At 35.8% G+C, this 19,656-nt stretch overlaps 1 protein-coding gene across 4 annotated transcripts in view; it reads right to left on the reverse strand.

Moving 5' to 3' along the window:
- LOC111147873 (tousled like kinase 1) overlaps positions 1-19,656 on the reverse strand; it is a 190,830-nt gene that overhangs the window by 90,119 nt on the left and 81,055 nt on the right. For 3 of the 4 annotated variants that reach the window (XM_022504172.1, XM_022504231.1, XM_022504388.1), the window contains exon 2: positions 7,723-7,841. In XM_022504172.1, the coding sequence (XP_022359880.1) occupies positions 7,723-7,841 (119 nt within the window). Of the gene's footprint in view, positions 1-7,722; positions 7,842-15,728; positions 15,780-19,656 lie in introns of those variants that run through there. The other variant, XM_022504313.1, reaches the window with a different exon arrangement.

A 19,656-nucleotide genomic window follows, 5' to 3' on the forward strand; every position in this document is an offset into this window, starting at 1 on the left:
TGGGGGTGTCTGGGTGGCTCAGCGGGTTAAAGCCTCTGCCTTCGGCTCAGGTCATGATCTCAGGGTCCTGGGATCGAGCCCCACATTGGGCTTTCTGCTCACCAGGAAGCCTGCTTCCTCCTCTCTCTCTCTGCCTGCCTCTCTGCCTACTTGTGATCTCTGTCTGTCAAATAAATAAATAAAATCCTTTAAAAAAAAAAAGAATGTTTTATTTGATATTTATTTGATATTGATTAACAGTCATTGCTCAACACTATCTTACATTCTGTAGCTTCATTTATATTTTTAAACCCAAATGAATTATTTTAAAAATACAAGCTTATCCAAAAAGAACAGTAAATCAAAATTAATTCATCATCCAACATATAGTACATACTTAAATTTCCTGAAGTATCTCAAAAACATCCTTTATAACCATTTTCTCCCAATCCAGGAGCAAATCAGGATTCATAGATTCAATCTGACTATGTCTCTTCGGTCTCAACCAATCTGGAACAGACCCTCTGCCTCCCTTTGTTCTTCATGATACTGAACACTTTGAAGAAAGAGTCCAAGCCTGTTGTCCAGCAGGATGTTGCAGGAGTAGTTTCTCATGATCAAATTCAAATCAAACATTTCCACCATGGCAGGGGGTGTGGGAGACAACCAACATTTCCACCATGAGAATTATAGATGATCTGTGTTCCTCTTATTGCATCACTTCAGAATGTGCCTTATGTCAGACTATGCCACTGCCAATAAAAAATTTGAGCTCGCTTATTGTGGTGGTGACAAATCTCTCCATTTTAAATATCCATTTTCTCTTTTCTAGTAAATAACTCTTCTATAGGATGAAACCTTGTGACCTTGAAAATATACTGGTATCCAGAACATTTTACTAAATGATTTTAACATCCACTGATGATCCTTGCCTTAATTAATAATTATGCTGGGCAATACCGAATGTTGATTTCCTGATTCTACATCCCTTCTACATTAGCTGACATTCCTCCAAGAGACTATCACATACAACAAACGTACCTAGCTTGGTCCCTAAGTACTATTCCCCACTAAAATGAAGCAGGGCTACTTGGGAGAAATATCTGTTCACATTCATTGCAGAGACCACAGTGACTAGAAAGATGGTAGGGATGTGTCTATACATGAGCACAAAAATTCACAAAATGTTTACATCTCTTAAATCTAAATAAAGAGTATACAAGTATTCTTTGTACAATATTTTCAATTTTCTATAGGTATAATACTTTTTCAAAGTAAAAGTTGTTTTAAAAAAGTGGGGGGTGGGAAATCCTGCAGAAATGTTTAAGTATCAGTTCGAGAATATATACAATTAATATAAATGAATAAATAAGTATAGCGTATCATCCTAATACTAACTTTAAAACATCAGGAAAAACTCCATTTGTCCAATGGAAACCAAGGAGTAGAGGGGAATAAAAGTGAAGTATAATTAGAAGACATCAGACAACAGATAGCAGACCAAGTCAGAAAATAACAATAATTACATTTTGCAATGGACCAAACCTACCTTTAAAAAGTAAAAATACTAATATTCTATCAAAAAAGACATGTGGTCTACAACAAGTACAATTAAAACAAAATGAGTAAAAAATAATAGAAAAACATATGTCCATATATCTAAGACACATATAAACCAAAAGAAAGCCAAAGATGATAATCTTAAGATTTGAAAAAAAGCAAGTATTTAAGGAAAAAGTAATTACATGGTTATAAAAAGAATAGAATCAGATGTATGTATGTAAAAATTTGGCCTCCAACTACTTCAAATAGATATTGATAACTACAAGCTGAAATACATAAATCAATAATCACAGCTAATGCTTTTTTTTTTTTAACTGAAGCACAGTTGACACTCAATGTTACATCAGTTTCAAGTGTACAACAGAGTGACTGGACAAATCTATACATTACGCGATGGTCACCACGAATGTAGCTGTCATCTGTCACCATACAATGCTGTTACAATACAACTGATGTTTCATATTTATATATTTTTGTTCCCTATGCAGCTGAAGATCTTAATACACCACTCAGAAAAAGATCAAGCTGATAATACAGGAAATATTTAAGATCTGAATGACTAAATTTAAGAGCTATTAGATATGAAATGTTTATAAAACAGGGCACATTTCAGGGATTAATGTTATACAAACTATATTTTCAAAATGTAATGCCATAAATTAGAAATCTGTAACAAAGAATAGCTCAAAATATTCCCATTGATAACCCTTGTCTTACTTTTTTTGAGTTGGTTTTTTTTTTATTCATTTGACAGAGAAAGAGAAAGAAAAAGCACAAGCATGGGGAGCAGCAGACAGAGGGAGAGGGAGAAGCAGGCTCCCACCAAGTGAGGTATCCAATGCAGGGTTCAATCCTAGGACCCTATAATCACAACCTGAGCCAAAGGCAGACACTTAACTGAGTGAGCCACCCAGACACCCAAACCTTGTCTTAAAAAGGATATAGGGGCGCCTGGGTGGCTCAGTGGGTTAAGCCTCTGCCTTCAGCTCGGGTTGTGATCTCAGGGTCCTGGGATTGAGCCCTGGCATCGGGCTCTCTGCTCGGTGGGGAGCCTGCTTCCCCCTCTCTCTCTGCCTGCCTCTTTGCCTACTTGTGATCTCTCTTTGTCAAATAAATAATCTTTAAAAAAAAAAAAAAAAAGAAAATGTTTTAAAATTAAAAAAAGGATATAAAAGTGGGGTGCCTTGCTGGCTCAGTCAATGCAACAAGCAACTCTTGATCTCAGAATTTTAGTTTGAACCCCACACTGGGTGTAGAGTTTACATTTAAAAAAAAAAAGTGAATAAAGTATTGTAGTATGTAGTTTTTTGGTTCTGACTTCTTTTAACTTAGAATAATCCATTCATCTGAGATGCACCATGTTGTTGCATGTTATCAATAGTCTCTTACTTTTTATTGCTAAATAGTATTTCATTGTATAAATATATATATACCACATTTCTTTTTAATACATTCCTCTTAGATGAGGAACAGCTGAGTTGTTTCCAATATTCTGAAAATTACAAATTAAGCTTTTCCTTCCTTTTAGATTTGACAGTTGTTATGTGGCATATATATCACACAAAACAATACAGAATATTTCCATTTCCAAAGATCATGACCAATATAAAGAAAAAAAATATATATACGAGGTGTAAGAAATAAAACCGTCATTTTTGGAAGTTAATTATTGGTGAGAGAAGCCTAAAGAATCAAAAAACTGTTACAACCCAAAAAAAAAAAAAGGCCAACAGTCAATACTTTAGCCACAAAAACTTTAGTCAGAAATTAGCCAAAAGAATTCATAAAAACTAGCCAAAGATTCTTAAGATCTCAACAGGCAAAACTGAATAAATGGAGATACATTTCATGTATTTGGATGGGACAACCTAATCATATAAAGATTTCACTACTCCTCGGGGCGCCTGGGTGGCTCAGTGGGTTAAGTCTCTGCCTTCAGCTCAGGTCATGATCTCAGGGTCCTGGGATCAAACCCTGCATCGGGCTTTCTGCTCGGAAGCAGGGAGCCTGCTTCCCCCTCTGTCTCTCTGCCTGCCTCTCTGCCTACTTGTCATCCCTCTCTCCCTGTCAAATAAATAAAATCTTAAAAAAAAAAAAAAAAAGATTTCACTACTCCTCAGTTAATCTATAAACGCAATGCATTCAAAATAAGAATTCTATCTGATAATCTAAGGAAAAAGGTACAAATAATAGAAGACCCACCAAATGCTAACAAACAAATGAAGTGATGCTCAAATTTTATATAAGGGAATAAAGAACCATAAAAAAACTAAATCAACTTTATAAAAGAAGATTAAAGAAGATACTTGGTCTACCTTATAAAAAAGCTGTATCAAAAATACAGCAGTATTTTTTAAAAATGTGATACTAGGACAAGAATACAGACCAGTGGAATGTAAGAGAAATTTCAGGCAGATATATATATCTATATAGGTATATAAGTACCTATATAGATATATATATCTGCCTGAAATTTCTGAATAAATGGTACCTATATAGATATATATGGCAAATTAATGTATGATAAAGGTAGCATCACCAACCAGTGGAAAAATATGGATGATTTAAGAAGCAATGTGGAGAGGGGCTCCTTGGTGGCTCAGTCAGTTTAAGTGTCCAACTCTGAATTTCAGCTCAGGTCATGATCTCAAGGTCACGAGATCAAGCCCTGCATGGGGCTCCACATGCAGTGCAGAGTTTGCTTGAAGTGATCTCTCTCTCCCTCTGACCCCATCCCTCCAAAATAAATAAATAAATCTTTTAAAAAGTGTTTTTAAAAAAGCAGCACTTTGGAGAAAACTGGCTCACCAGATGGAGAAAAACAAAACTGGATCCCTATCAATACTATATAAAAGGTGGGGCCTAAAGTGCAAATATGACAGTAAAACTGTAAAATTAACAGAAGAATCTGCAGAATATCTTTGTGGCCCAGGGATGGGGAAAAAGTATTTCACTCCTAGAATACCTCAGGGCCCACTGAACCCAATTTTAACGTTTGAGCTTCTTTTTCAAGTAGTTCTACCTATTTGTAAAGACTGGTATTTGTCACGAGGTGGGGTAAGAGAGGGGAAGGGTGGCACCTGGGTGTCTCAACTGGTTCAGGGTCCAACCCCTGATTTCAGCTCAGGTCATGATCTCAGGGTTGTGAGATCGAGCCCCATGTCAGGCCCACACTGGGCATGGAGCCTGCTTAAGATTCTCCCTCTTCCCTGGCCCCATTCATGCTCTTTCTCTAAAAGAAGATTGATATTTGGGGACTTTTATTCTTTCTTAGAGATCATCCGAAGGATAAAACTAAAATTCATTTTTAATGGAATAAAATGCATTCTATCTTGTAATTAATCACCAGACATCCAATAGACCCTTTCACAAATTTAAATTACATTATGGGATCTTATTGATTTTATTTTTACTGTATTTTGTTATTACATCATCCTAGGAATTACTTCATTACTCATCATTGTTCATCAATTATTCCCAACTATGCTAAAACAAGCAAAAACCATTAAAGAAAAAAAAGAGGAAGAATGATGATATGATAGGCAGAATTATGTCCCCCAATGACACTCACATCCTAATCCCCAGAACCTGCAAATGTTAGGGGAGTTTGCACATGTAAGGAGGTAAGGACTTTGAATTGGGGGAATTATACCAGATTATCCAGATGGACATGAGCCAATCTAATCACAAGTACTTAAAAGTGATGAACCTTTCTTGATTGTGACATCCAAGAACAGTAAGAGAGCTGCATCACTGCTGGCTTTGAAGATGGAGGAAAGAAACTAGCCTTTAGAAAATTCAGACAGCCTTTAGAAGCTAGAAAAGGCAAGGAAAAGGTCCCCCAGCCTCCCACAAGAGCCTCCAAGAAAGAATCAAGTTCTGCACACACCTTGATTTTAACCCAATGAGAACAATGTCAGACTTTTGACCCTCAGAACTATAAGAAAATAATGTCTTGTTTTAAGCAACTCTGTGGTAGTTTTTTATTGTAGAAACAGAAAAACAATGCAGATTTACTGACCTAAAAGAGTGATGCAATAGTGAAATAAGTGATCATCTCTCAAGTTATCTTCTTGTCTTGCCCAAAGTACTGCATTATCTTTCAGGAATGTACAGAAGACTAGAGACAGGGTGTCTGGGTGGCTCAGTCAATTAAGTATGGACTCTTGACTTTTGATCAGGTCATGATCTCAGGGTCGTGAGACTGAGCCCCATGTCAGGCTCCACGCTCAGCAAGGAGTCTGCTTGGGCTTCTCTCCCTCTGTCCCTCCCCCCACAAATGTGTGCACTCTCTCTCAAATGAATAAAAAAATCATTAAAAAAAAAAAAAAAGATACTAGAAACATCCTTGCAGACTGATTTTAGACTGCACGGACTCCGGTGGAGAATTAGAAATTTTCATTTCTCACCCGAGATGCTCAAGAGAAGAAAACAACAGAGAAAGACATTCTGTAATTATTAGACAAATCAGAAAGTAAGTATAAAGAGATAACAACACCTCTAGACTCTAAAACTGGTGGCAATGACTACAGAAGTCAAATCTCAGGGTCATCGAATGATATTATCCTAGATGAATTTTCTTAAATTCAAGAATCAATGAATTCCATAACCTATTTCTAAGGAAAAAAAGGAAACATGGTATTTTCATTAGTCAGTCATTCAACTGAAGGACTTCATCATATTCTTCTATATGAATCTGGACACTTCATGCTCAAAGGATACATGACAATATCCTTTATCTTTTTTGATGTTTGTGCACCAAGATTTACTTGCTACAAAGAGGATTTTAGTTTAAATTCTTATTAAAATATCTAATAAAGTTGTCACTCGTTATACCTTAATTTATTTAAATTAATAGTAAAATAACTTAAAATATAAAAATAGCAAACGATGGGGTTCCTGGGTGGTGCAGTTGGTTAAACAACCAACTCTTGGTTTTGGCTCAGGTCATGATCTCAGGATGTAAGAACAAGCTCCATGCGCAGCAGGGAGTCTGCCTGGGTTTCTCTTTCTCTCTGCCCCTCCTGCTGCTTGCTCTCACTCTCCTTCTCTCTCTTTCTCTCATAAATAAATGTTTAAAAGAAAAAAGGAAAAGGACCTATTTGACCCTGATGGTTCATAGTGATGACTGGTTTTCTTAGTATACCAAGAGCTATTCAAAACTTGAGTTATAGCCTATAAGGGAAAAAAAAAAAAAATCAATGAGTTTGATTATAATAAAATTCAAGAGTCCTCTAGAATGATGGATACCAGGAACAAAGGTGACAGACTGACAAAATGGGAGAAGTTATCTGCACTGTATACAACCAACAAGGAACTGATATGTAGAATATACAAGGAACATGGGAAAATCAGTTTGGGAAAAAAGTAATCCTGATACAAAAACAGGGAAAGTATTGTAACAATTTATAAGAGACTCACAAAAAGCTAACAAGTACATGAGGAAATGCTCAAAATAATTGGTGGAACAAGAAAAAAAAAAAGAGAGAGAGAGAAAGAGGGATACTATTTTATACCTGTGAAACTATCAAAAATGAGAAATCCAGAGGATGCCAAGTGTTTCTGGGATGTGGGTACATAAATGATCATGCATTCTGTTAAAAGTACAGGTTAGGCCTGTACAACTGTTCTGAATAGCAATCTTACACTATTCATTCAATTTAACTCTATATACACTCTATAACCCAGCAATTATGCTCCTGTGAATATATCCTAAATAAATGCTCACAGAGGTCCACAAAAGAAAAAGTACATGAAATCCACTACAATGTGAGGTAATGGGGAGTTGAAGACAACGTGAGATCTATCACTGGAAAGCCTAATAGATACACTAAGGTTTTAAGCAGCAATTGTACAAATAGGAACATATACAGGTAGGACCAAGGATCACAGAGGCAAAGAAGAGACACAGGACGGGAAAAGTAAAAATTATATAATGGAAGAAGAGCAGTTCAATCTACTAAATTAATTTTTACTCCTGAAACCTATTATGCCCCTGAAGTATGTTATGCTATAGTAAAAATCAGGTTTATAAATACTGGATTTTTCCCGATACATTATAAAAATTACAGTAAATAATGATTTGCTATTAAGCACATATGTAGGATTCTTTTATAAAATATATTCTGGATCATTTAATACAAAGAAAGAATGTGAAATAAAGATTTTAATTCTACTCACTTTTGCTCCAACACTGCAACTGCCGGTGCTCCCTGTGCTCCCACTTGCAACTCCTGTAAATCTAGCTTCCAGTAATTCTTGCCTTCTTGGATCCAGACTATGAAGCTCATCCATTGCACCTATTAAGAAAAGGAAAATAAAACACAAATATATATATCTTCATATACACACAAACACAAAATATAGGGATGTGGTTAGTGGAGATGTCACTACAAACTTAATGAATGTATTCTATAAACAGATTAAGAGACTTTAAAATTTTATCATGTCCTTCGCTCATTTAACGAAACAACCAACAGTGAATTTCCAACACTTGTGACTGCAATCCAGAATAAGAAATATATTTTCCACACAACTCAGTACACAAACACATACAATCATGTATCAAAAAATTTCACAAATTCTTCTTACTGCATGCAGTGCACACCACTATTTTCTAGTCTATTTTTGTCCATTAGGTGAAAAAAACACTGGTTGTGAGCTATTTAATTGACTTCATGTGCCATTAATTGACCATAGGTCCAAAGTTTGAAAAATACCACTCTCATAGTATAATGCTAGCTTATGCAGAATTCTGACACTAAGTGACATTAATAGTTAATTATTTTATTTGTTTATACCTTTTCTGACTATATTTTAAACCGGAAAAGATTGTTTTATGACTTTTACATCCCAGAGATTTTTGGTACATTTGATGGTTTTCAGTTTCTATCAGTGGATAAAAATTATACATATATCAAACAGATCACTGAGGTAACAGCTATTATTAAAAAATCACTGGAGAATTAAAGGGGAAAAATTAGCATCCTCGTGTAATTGCTACTATGCAGACTAAAGTAACACAAATTCTACTTAAAGTTCAATTTTAAATTTCTTTTATTCGTGTCTGCCAATTTTCTACTGATAAAACTAAAACCTTACAACTGACAAAAATGAGTGGTTCTTAAAAGGAATTAAGGGGCAATCCCAAGTCACATGTAGACACTTTCAAACAAAACTAACTAGACCCCTTCCACATACTCTTACATTCCTCTATCTTAAAGGTTAACAGTTATTCCTATAGATTTCATCTCTTGAAATTGTTTTCATTTTCTTTCATATTTTTTTTAAGATTTTATTTATTTATTTGACAGAGAGAGAGCGAACACAAGCAAAGGGAGTGGGAGAGAAAGAAGCAGGCTTCCCACCAAGCATGGAGCTTGATGCAGGGCTCAATCCCAGGATTCTGGGATCATGACCTGAGCCCAAGGGACGCTTAACTGACTGAGCCACCCAGGCACCCCTCATTATCTTTCATTTTTATCTGGACAGAGGACTGGATGGATAATGGCCATCCTTCCATATTTACTTGCATATATCTGTACCTGAATATATATTTTCTGCCCACTCCTCTTTCTTCCATCTCAAAGAGGTCACTACCTTTAAAAAGCTGAAGCCTTCGGGGCGCCTGGGTGGCTCAGTGGGTTAAAGCCTCTGCCTTCGGCTCAGGTCATGATCCCAGGGTCCTGGGATCGAGCCCCGCATCGGGCTCTCTGCTCTCTGCAGGGAGCCTGCTTCCTCCTCTCTCTCTCTCTGCCTGCCTCTCTGTCTACTTGTGATCTCTGTCTGCCAAAAAAATAAATAAAATCTTTAAAAAAAAAAAAAAAAAGCTGAAGCCTTCAATTTTTGCTTTTGATCCCATTCCTTCTTCATATCCAAGGGATCTTGCATTTGCATGTATAGACCTAAAACTACAGAACTCTTAGAAGAAAACACAGGGGAAAGCATAATGATCTTGGAGGATCTGACAACGATTTCTTAGATATCAAACTGGGAAATGTGGCTCCTGGGTGGCTCAGTTGTTAAGTGTCTGCCTTCGGCTAAGGTCATGATCCCAGGGTCCTTGGATCGAGTCCCGCATCAGGCTCCTTGCTCAGCAGGAAGCCTGCTTCTCCTTCTCCCATTCCCTCTGCTTGTGTTCCCTCACTCGCTGTGTATCTCGCTCTGTGAAATAAATAAGTAAAATCTTAAAAAAAAAAAAAAAAAACCTGGGAAAATGCAAGATCCCTTACAGAATACATAAAGAAATCCTACAACTCAACAAAAGAACCCAAACAACCCAATTTAAAACAGGGGAAGGGGAGGAGGGGCCTGGGTGGCTCCGTTGGTTAAGCATCTGCCTTTGGCTCAGGTCATGATCTCAGAGTCCTAGGATCGAGTCCTGCACTGGGCTCCCTGCTAAGCGGGGAGCCTGCTTCTCCCTCTCCCTTTGCTGCTGCCCCTGCTTGTGCTCTCTCACTCTGTTAAATAAATAAAATCTTTTAAAAAGGGGGGGGGCAAAGGGTGGGACCTGGGTGGTTCAGTCAGTTGAGCATCTGACTCTTGCTTTCAGCTCAGGTCATGATCTCAGGGTCATAGGACTGAAATCCACATTGGGCTCTGTGCTCCATGTTTGGCTCTACACATAGCACAGAGTCTGCTTAAGATGCTCTTTCTCCCTCTCTCTCTGCCACTCCCCCTGCTGTCTCTCTAAAATAAAATAAAATAAAATAATCTTAAAAAAAAAATGGGCAGAGGACATAAACAGACATTTCTCCAAAGATATGTAACTGGCCAGTAAGTACATGAAAAGAGGTTCAATATCAATCTTAGGGAAATGTAAATCAAAACCCACAGTGACATACCACTTCATCCCCATTAGGATAGCTACTATCATAGAACAGAAAATACTAAGTGTTAGTAAGGATGTGGAGAAATTTGAACCCTTGTGCAAGGCTAGTGGGAATGTAAACTGGTGCAACCATTGTGGAAAACTGTGTGGCAATTTCTCAAAAAAATCGAGCACAGAATTACCATATGATCCAGAAAGTCCGCTTCTCAGTATATATCCAACAGAAGTGAAAGTAAGAACTAGAACAGACCTTTTTTTTCCTTTTTTTAAAGATTGATTTATTTATTTGACAGAGAGAGATCACAAGTAGGCGGAGAGGCAGGCAGAGAGAGAGGGGAAAGCATGCTCCCCACTGAGCAGAGAGCCCGATGAGGGGCTCGATCCCAGGACCCTGGGATCATGACCTGAGCAGAAGGCAGAGGCTTTAACCCACTGAGCCACCCAGGTGCCCCTAGAATAGACCTTTATACACCATGTTCATACCAGCATTATTCACAATAGCCAAAAGGTAGAAGCAACCTAAGTGTCCACTGATGAATGAATGGATTAACAAAATGTGGTATATGCATAAAATGGAGTATTATTCAGCATTAAAAATGGAGGAAATTTTGACACAGGTTAAAATATAGATGAACTTTGAAGACATTATGGTAAGTGAATTGTACAAATTGTACAAAACCAATTGTACAAATATTGTATAATTCCACTTATATGAGATTCGTAATAGCCAAATGCAGAGACAGAAAGTAGATGATGGCTGTCACAGACAGCGGGTATGGTGGAATGAGGAGTTAGGTGTTTAATGGGTACAGAGTTTCAATGGAGAAGATACAAAAGTTCTGGAAATGGATGGTGGTGATGACAGTACAATAATGTGAATATACTTACTGGCACTGAACTGTACACCTAAAAATAGCTAAAATGGTAAATGTTGTATTATGTACACTTTACGATTCTTACAAATAATTTTTTAAAAATAAATAAATTGGACTTTACCAAAATTTTAACTTTGTTAGTTCAAAAGACATGGTGGTAAAAATGAAAAACAAGAGACAGGGAGAAAATATTTATAAAACATTTATGTGCTATATATTATTTCTACTCTTTGGCTTGATAGCGCTTGAAATTTATAATGCACTGAAATTTAGTAGAGAAGATGAGGACCTAAGTCCCTACTTTTACCTGAACCAACTAATAATGTGGTATTTTGTTTACCACTGTTTTTGTTTCTTAGATATATAGCTTCCTCTAGGACCTCAGCCCTCCATGAGATCCTAGAGGAAGCTATACACTCAAGGAATAACAAACAAAAACTGGTTTCTAACCAAACTCCTGTAGGGAGTCCCAACCTCACTAATAATCAACACTTCTAACAAGTTTTTACGACATTTTAATAGCAATGTATGCAAGAACCCTTAATATAATTGCTGACAAATAACAGATGCTTACAAGTATTAACATACTTGTCTATTTTTTTTTTTTAAGATTTTATTTATTTATCTGACAGAGAGTACAAACAGGGGGTGGGGAGTGGCAGGCAGTGGGAGAGGGAGAAGCAGGCTCTCCACTGCACTGGGAACCCAACATGGGGCTCAATCCCAGAGCTCTGGAATCATGACCTGAGCTGAAAACAGACGCTTAACCAACTGAGCCACCCAGGCATCCCTAGCATACTTATCTAAATAAAAATATAATCTGGAATACTAGAGCCTTGCTTCCCAAAACGCAGTCCACTGACCAGCAGCCATCTGTTACCCCTTGATGCTTATAAGAAATACAAAATTGTCGGTTCCACCCCTATACCTAGCAAATCAGAATCTATATTTTTTTTAAAGATTTTATTTATTTATTTGACACAGACCACAAGCAGGCAGAGAGGCAGGCAGAGAGAGAGAGGAAGAAGCAGGCTCCCCGCCAAGCAGAGAGCCCAATGTGGGCTCGATCCCAGGACCCCAAGATCATGACCCAAGCCGAAGGCAGAGGCTTAACCCACTGAGCCACCCAGGTGCCCCAGAATCTATATTTTAGTAAGATCTTCAGGAAATTATCATGTACATTCATGTCTGAGAAGCAATGCTATAGAATCTGGGTTCTCAACTTTTCCTGACAAGGGCTCAACTGTATTTCAGTCTTTGCAGGCCAAGGGCAATACCATGTAGACACTTTACATAATGAGAGAAAAAATTTCTACAAACTTTTTATTGACAAAATTCAAGATATAATAACTAAGTATAGTATTTTACAATATTATAAAATATAAGTATGCTAATAAAAAATGGAATTGGGGGTACCACTTAATTTTAGTTTCCTATCATCAAAATCTATTGCAAGTATTCAACTGATAATGTTGATCAGCCTATGTATTTATCTTTGAAATGTCTTTTCTAACAGGTACTGCTAAATACTGATATCAACCCACAAGTACATGATTTTAATTAAGTTAATTCATGACTTTGAAGGCAGCTATAGAAATCTCTTAGATTCTTTTGATATCTGCTTTTCAATAGGTCACTATACTGCAGATTAATCACTTCCAATTGGAAGTAAGGCAGAAGTTCCTCAAGTGCACAATTAAATGGATTTTGAGATATGGAAACTTCCTTTGCACGTGCATCAATGTGTGAAAAATGTTGCTGGCACTGTAGTTTGATGATGGAAAATATATTCATGCAAATTCATATGGGAATGAAGCTCTCGCTCTGACAGTAGAAGAAATGAATAAAGCAGCTTGATGTTACTTGTGATTCAAACATCAGTTGACACTGAAATGACTTAACTGCAGCTAAATTTCACATGTAAGCACTATTTCACCTCATCATTTTAGGTTAGATTCATTTAAAAGTATTTCCAGATATAAAAAAAAAAAAAATTTCCAAAGCCAATAAGTATTTGACAGTAGTGGTTGAAGGCCATCCCACTTCATTCAGAGAAATTTCAATCTCTGTCCTAAGCTCAAAAAATTGTAAACAATTTTACTACTAAACCAGTCAAGAAATTCAGCTTCTATAGCCAAAAAAATTCATGCAGCTGATGCTAATTAAATCCATGAGAGCAAATTAAGTGCACCACTGACAATACTGATTCAATAACACATGATAAATTCAAAATTTTATGCAAAGTACCTACTGATGAATAACACAACAAATAACCAGAGCTTTGAACACCTCACATCTTTATAAGCTTTGTAAAGTTATCCAACTAAGCCTTTTTCTGTTCCACACATTTTTACCACCATCACTTTTAACACATCTTAGCAGATTCCACTTCAGATTGTACTTAGTGTTTTCTCAACTTCTTGTGTGTAGTTGTTCTCCACAGACTATTCATAGGGTCTAATTGTTCTGCCACTTCAAATTTGGCAATGACACCTTGCATAAACAACAACTGAACAGTATCAATAACATCTGTCAACTCAGCAAAAGCCAAGGAAAACCACTATAAATTACTTGTTTTTTTAATTGACTATTGATATTGCTTCAAATGTCCTTAACTCTTTTTTTTTTTAAAGATTTTTATTTTATTTATTTGACAGAGAGAGATCACAAGTAGACAGAGAGGCAGGCAGAGAGAGAGAGAGAGAGGGAAGCAGGCACCCCGCTGAGCAGAGAGCCCGATGCGGGACTCGATCCCAGGACCCCGAGACCACGACCCGAGCCGAAGGCAGCGGCTTAATCCCCTGAGCCACCCAGGTGCCCAAATGTCCTTAACTCTTAAATCAACTGTTCTTGCCAAAAAATTTATATTCTAAAACGGGTTTATTTTTTCTGGACACATTTTTTTTGCTGCAATCAAATACAATTTAATTAACTCACCATCAGTAAATGGCTTTGCTTGGCTAACAAATGAGCCACTTGGAAACTTATTTTGTTAGCAGCCTCATTTTCAATTTTTATTTCTATGAAGAAATTATGCTGTGATAAGATACTCCATTTTAAATTGACTTACTTTAAGAAAATAGAACTGAGAAAATAGTATGATATATGCTTAGTCTAATAATGTCAACATATATTCTTCTCTAATAGCTACAGTGTCACTGCATAATAAAAAAAAATGTTTTGCTCTCTAATTCAACAAAATAATACATACTCCACTGTGCCTTAAAAAGCATGGCACTCAGGGGAGCCTGGGTGGCTCAGTGGGTTAAAGCCTCTGCCTTCGGCTCAGGTCATGATCTCAGGGTCCTGGGATAGAGCCCCGCATCAGGTTCTTTGCTCATCCGGGAGCCTGCTTTCCCCCCTCTCTCTGCCTGCCTATGTGCCTACTTGTGATCTCTATCTTTCTGTCAAATAAATAAATAAAAATTCTTAAAAAAAACAAAAACAAAAACATGGCACTCAGAGTCCATTTTTCTTTTCTTTTCTTGTTTTGACATGATAGATATGCACTGGCATAAAAAAATAAATACTGTAGGCTGGCAATACACATGGTACTCAAAACACTGTCAAGTTATAACAGCAATACTGAAATTTGTAATGCACCAAAAGCTGTATGAAGTAAAAAGAAAGTCATATAGGTCTCTGTCACAATTACTCTGTTCTGTCATTATAATGCAAAACAGCTGTGTTCCAATAAAACTTTATTTGTAGGCACTAATATTTGAATTTCACATATCATAAAGTATTGCTCTTTCAATTTTTTTAACCATACAAAAATATGTACTTTGCTGACTCCTGCTGTAGCAAATACATTTCAAAAATTATAATTTTTTATGGAATCAAACTGTTATTTCTGACACCAGAAGTTTGGTCCTTAATTACAAGAGGTGAGATTTTCTGAAGAATATCTAATTTCACTAAAATCCATTAAATTCTTTATTATACAATATACTTTTGAAAAAGAAATTATAAAAGCCACTATAAAGACCATAGCATCCTTAAATAATACCCATCTCTAAATACAGCCACCTGTCTCCTAATTATGCTACTATTCTTACTAAACTGCTCCATAAAATGTATTATAAACCTACAATTTCACATAAAAAATATAAGGAGATGTCACTATCCAAATTAGAGATCATACCCTATTCTGTAAGAAAAAACTTAGGGAAACATAAAGGAAGACCACAGTTTTAACCATTAGGGAAGTATGTCATGGCCCCTTCTAATAAACATTTTCTTTCTCCCTCTCTTATATACATACATACACACACACACACACACACACACACACACACACACACTTTCAACTAACTCAGTAGATGTTAGTTATTATAAAACTTGCCTCCCAAGGTAACCAGTCTAAAAAAGACTCATGTATTTAGACATAGTATTAGTTCTGATTAGTCAGCATCACTTCATAGTTATATCAACTTTTTATTACAAGGAATGTATCTCTCATTATATCATTTTCTAATTACCTTAAGACTTCATCTTCCTTGGCAGACAGTCAAAACAAAATCACGATATCTAGAAAGTATGTTAATACCAGAAAGGTTAATACCAGTTACCAAAAAGTAAATGAGTTTGCCCACTTAGACCTTTCTAATAGATTCAACTGCTGCTAAGCCACTGCCTTACATTTTTAAATTTAAAACTTCCTGAAGTCTGAAAATATTTTAACTCATTCCAGATTTTAATTGTTACTTTTTATATTTCATCTGATAAGCTGATTTATACAGAACAGTTAAGGTCTTTCTTCGATTAATACTTTTCACATTATACTTGATAAAGCAAAGAACTCTGATTAAAAACAGAAACACCATGATAAAGTTAGAAATTATTTCAACAAGATAAAATATTCCATTTAAACCACTCCTTTTCATTAGTTTTTTAGCGCATTTCAAAGTACAGGAAACAAAAAGAATTTAAGAAGTAAGTCTACACTGTTCAACACTCCAGAATTACTTCTGCCTCTTGTCTTTAAACACCCATTTTAACACAGTTAGTAGAATATATCTATTTTCATACACAGTATTTTGTACCATATATTTAGTAAACATAGCCATTATTTTTGTTGACTACATTACATTCCAACACTTATGCCATGGCTTGATTGCCAATTTAAAACCAAATATTCTAATTTTTTGGTACTTAAATGAACATGTTAAATGAGCTATCACAAAAGCAACCCAATTTCTTTCACAACCTTTTCCCCCTATGAATCTAATAAAAACATCTCCCACATTTTTTTTCCTTGTGAGTTTAAATACTAACATTTGGAAATTTAATCTTTTTAGAATTTCATTGTATATAGTTATATAACATTTTTCCAAAGGAAAATGTCATACAATTTCTCACAAATGCAACCTTTCCCACTGATTTGAAATACTTTTCTAGCCATCTATCATATTCCCACATAAATATGGGTCTGATTCTGTACTTTATTCTGTTTCACTAAACTATCTGAGCTATATAATCTATCCATCTACCTACACATGTATGTACTGTGTGTATATATTAGTTCTGTTTAGTCGGCATCACTTGCAAAACAGCATAATGCAAAACAGCTGTGTTCCGATAAATTTTATTTGTAGGCACTAATATTTGAATTTCACATATCATAAAGTATTGCTCTTTCAATTTTTTGACGTATATTATATATATACATACATACACGTAACTATACTCTTTCACAGACACACATCCCAAATATTTCATCTAGAATGACTGAAAAGAGTAAGCATGAAAGCCTGATTCCTGAATCCTGTATATACATTCAATTATATATGCCTGTGGTAAATAAAGACAGGTCTAATCTAGGACCACTCCATATCAGATTAATACCTCACCTTATCTTTAAGATACTTAGTCATTTTAAACACTTTTGTTGTAACCCTTACAGCAAAGAATGCAGACATATTGAGACCAAATTATTCATATTAAAAAATATAGCTTGCATCAGAGTAAAGCAGAGTAAAGTTTTGGTTTCTTCTTCTCTACCACTCATGACCTTAGATAATGAGTAATAATTTAATTCCAATTTTATTCTTATAAATAAAAGTCTGAGGGGCCTGGGGGGGAAATAAATAAATGTCTGTCCATTAATTTTTCTTTCATCAAAAATAAATACACAAATAGACAAGATATGTGAGCATGGCCAAGTTCCTTAACCATGCTTCAGCTTCTTTATATATAAAATGGATAATGGGGGTGCCTGGGTGGCTCAGTTCATTGAGCGTCTGCCTCTGGCTCAGGTCATGATTCCAGGGTCCAGGGATTGAGCCCCACATCAGGCTCCCTGCTCCGTGGGAAGCCTGCTTTTCTCTCTCCTGCTCCCCCTGCTTGTGTTCCCTCTCTCACTGTCTCTTTGTCAAATAAATAAAATCTTTTTAAATAAATAAATAAATAAAATGGATAATAGAAGTATTTACCTTATAGCTGTTAGAATAAAGTAAGTGTATATGAAGTTTTAAACTAAACCTGTCACTTAGCAGTCAGTAAGTGTGAGCATATATGAATGCTACAATACAAGTACTCAATAAAGACTGGCATTTATTATGTACATAATAAGCTCCCTTCTAGCTTTCTCCCTGTGGTTAGAATTTCCTGGTAGGTAAAATAGCATATACTTCAATGCCTAATTTTTTTCTGTTAATGTCAAAGTAATGTAACTAACTCCCATTCCTCTACTTTCTTTAAGCTTATAGTAATTTGCTATTTTTAGAATCAATTTCTCTCTCATACACATATACATATACACACATATATATATGCACGTACGTACATCTGTATACATACACAACATTTTTATAGTAGGCTATTTCTCTATTTTAACATCCAGTTCTCATTTTAAAGATAAGGCAATTGAGATACTGAGAGATTAAGTCTTATTACCTATTGTTAGAACTAATATCCACTCAATTAAGCACCCCTTATCCCAAAAGAGCAGTCCAAAAGGAGAGTGTAAGGGGGGCTGTGTGTGCTTAAGAGAGAGAGAAAATGAATACACACGTGCTTGTACATGTAAAAAGCAATGTTTTCTAAGAAAGGTCCAAAATAAGAATTTGGTAAAACCTAGACTAGTGTCAACTGGTATCCTATCACTAACCTAAGTACTAGTTACTTAAGAATCTTTTTTAGTTCCATGCTTTTTCCCCATTATCAGTGTAATAAATGCTGGTTGAAATAATACAGAAATATAAAAATGAAAGTCCCAATACTCCCCTGTCTCCCAAAATCCCACTCCTCAGAGGTAACCATTTTGATATACCCTCAAAAGCATAGTGATGATTTACTGCCTCACAGTACTCCTTCTTGGTCTATTCTATCCCAATAGGGCAGGGTGAAAGAAGGGCTCCAGAATAGTTATCTGGTACAGCCCATCTGCAGCAGGGAAGTAAATCTCCAACAAGGAAGTTGCAGGTACTCTACCTAAGAAGTCCAAGTTGAGCACTATCTACCTTTTAAAACACTATCTGAAACAAAGTATTATAATAAGGATAAAATATTCTAGATGTTTATACAGTGATTTCAACATAGGTTATTATTTCACCGATATCATCTCTATCATATCTTCAAAATAACTCTTAAAATGGATTTTTGTGGACACTTACTATAGCAAAATAGCTTTAGGGTTAAGAGCATGGGCTCTGCTGCCAGAGTTCAAATCCCCAGCTCTGTCCTCATCCATAAAATCCTGGTAATAACTGAGCCTACTTCACAGGATTCTTATGCAAATCAATGAGATAATACTGGCAAGCCCTTAGCAGGTTCCTGGAATATACAGCCTCCATAATTTTTACTTACTATTACTGAGTCCTAGAAAAATAAGCAACCTCCCCAAAACTGCATGCCAATAAGTGATGTGAGAAGAGAAAGCAACAGAAGGATATTAACAAACAGTAGAGATTCCTTTATTCACTTTCAATTTCACTAGCCTAAACCTTCAAAAAAAGAAGAAAAAAATTGAATTTTTAAATTAATAAATCCAAAAGATTTCCAAAAAAATAAACTACTCTGCTTAGGAACCCTACCCACTCCAAATGCCCACAAAGACACGTTCAACATAAATTATGCTGCTCAATGAAAATAAAAACAATCTTTAACCAACATTCCCAACTCTAAATTACTGTACAACTCCAGAGAATGCCAAAAGTTTAGATGCCAGATACATAAATGAGTGTATAAACCCATCAAGATCATAACGATTCTCTAGAAAGATACATTTCCAAAGACCAAATCACCCAAGATACAAAATAATTTTAGTAACATTTTCTATTACCTTCAACCTTGATAGAAATGCCAACCTGTAACTTTTTAATTTATATTTATAAATATATATATGTGTGTGTGTGTACATATACATATATATATGTATGTATGTATGTATGTGTATATATAGAGGGG

The sequence above is a fragment of the Enhydra lutris genome, unplaced genomic scaffold (genome assembly GCF_002288905.1).
Source record: "Enhydra lutris kenyoni isolate GAN:26980312 unplaced genomic scaffold, ASM228890v2 scaffoldscaffold1, whole genome shotgun sequence".
In the NCBI taxonomy this organism is placed as follows: Eukaryota; Metazoa; Chordata; class Mammalia; order Carnivora; family Mustelidae; genus Enhydra; species Enhydra lutris.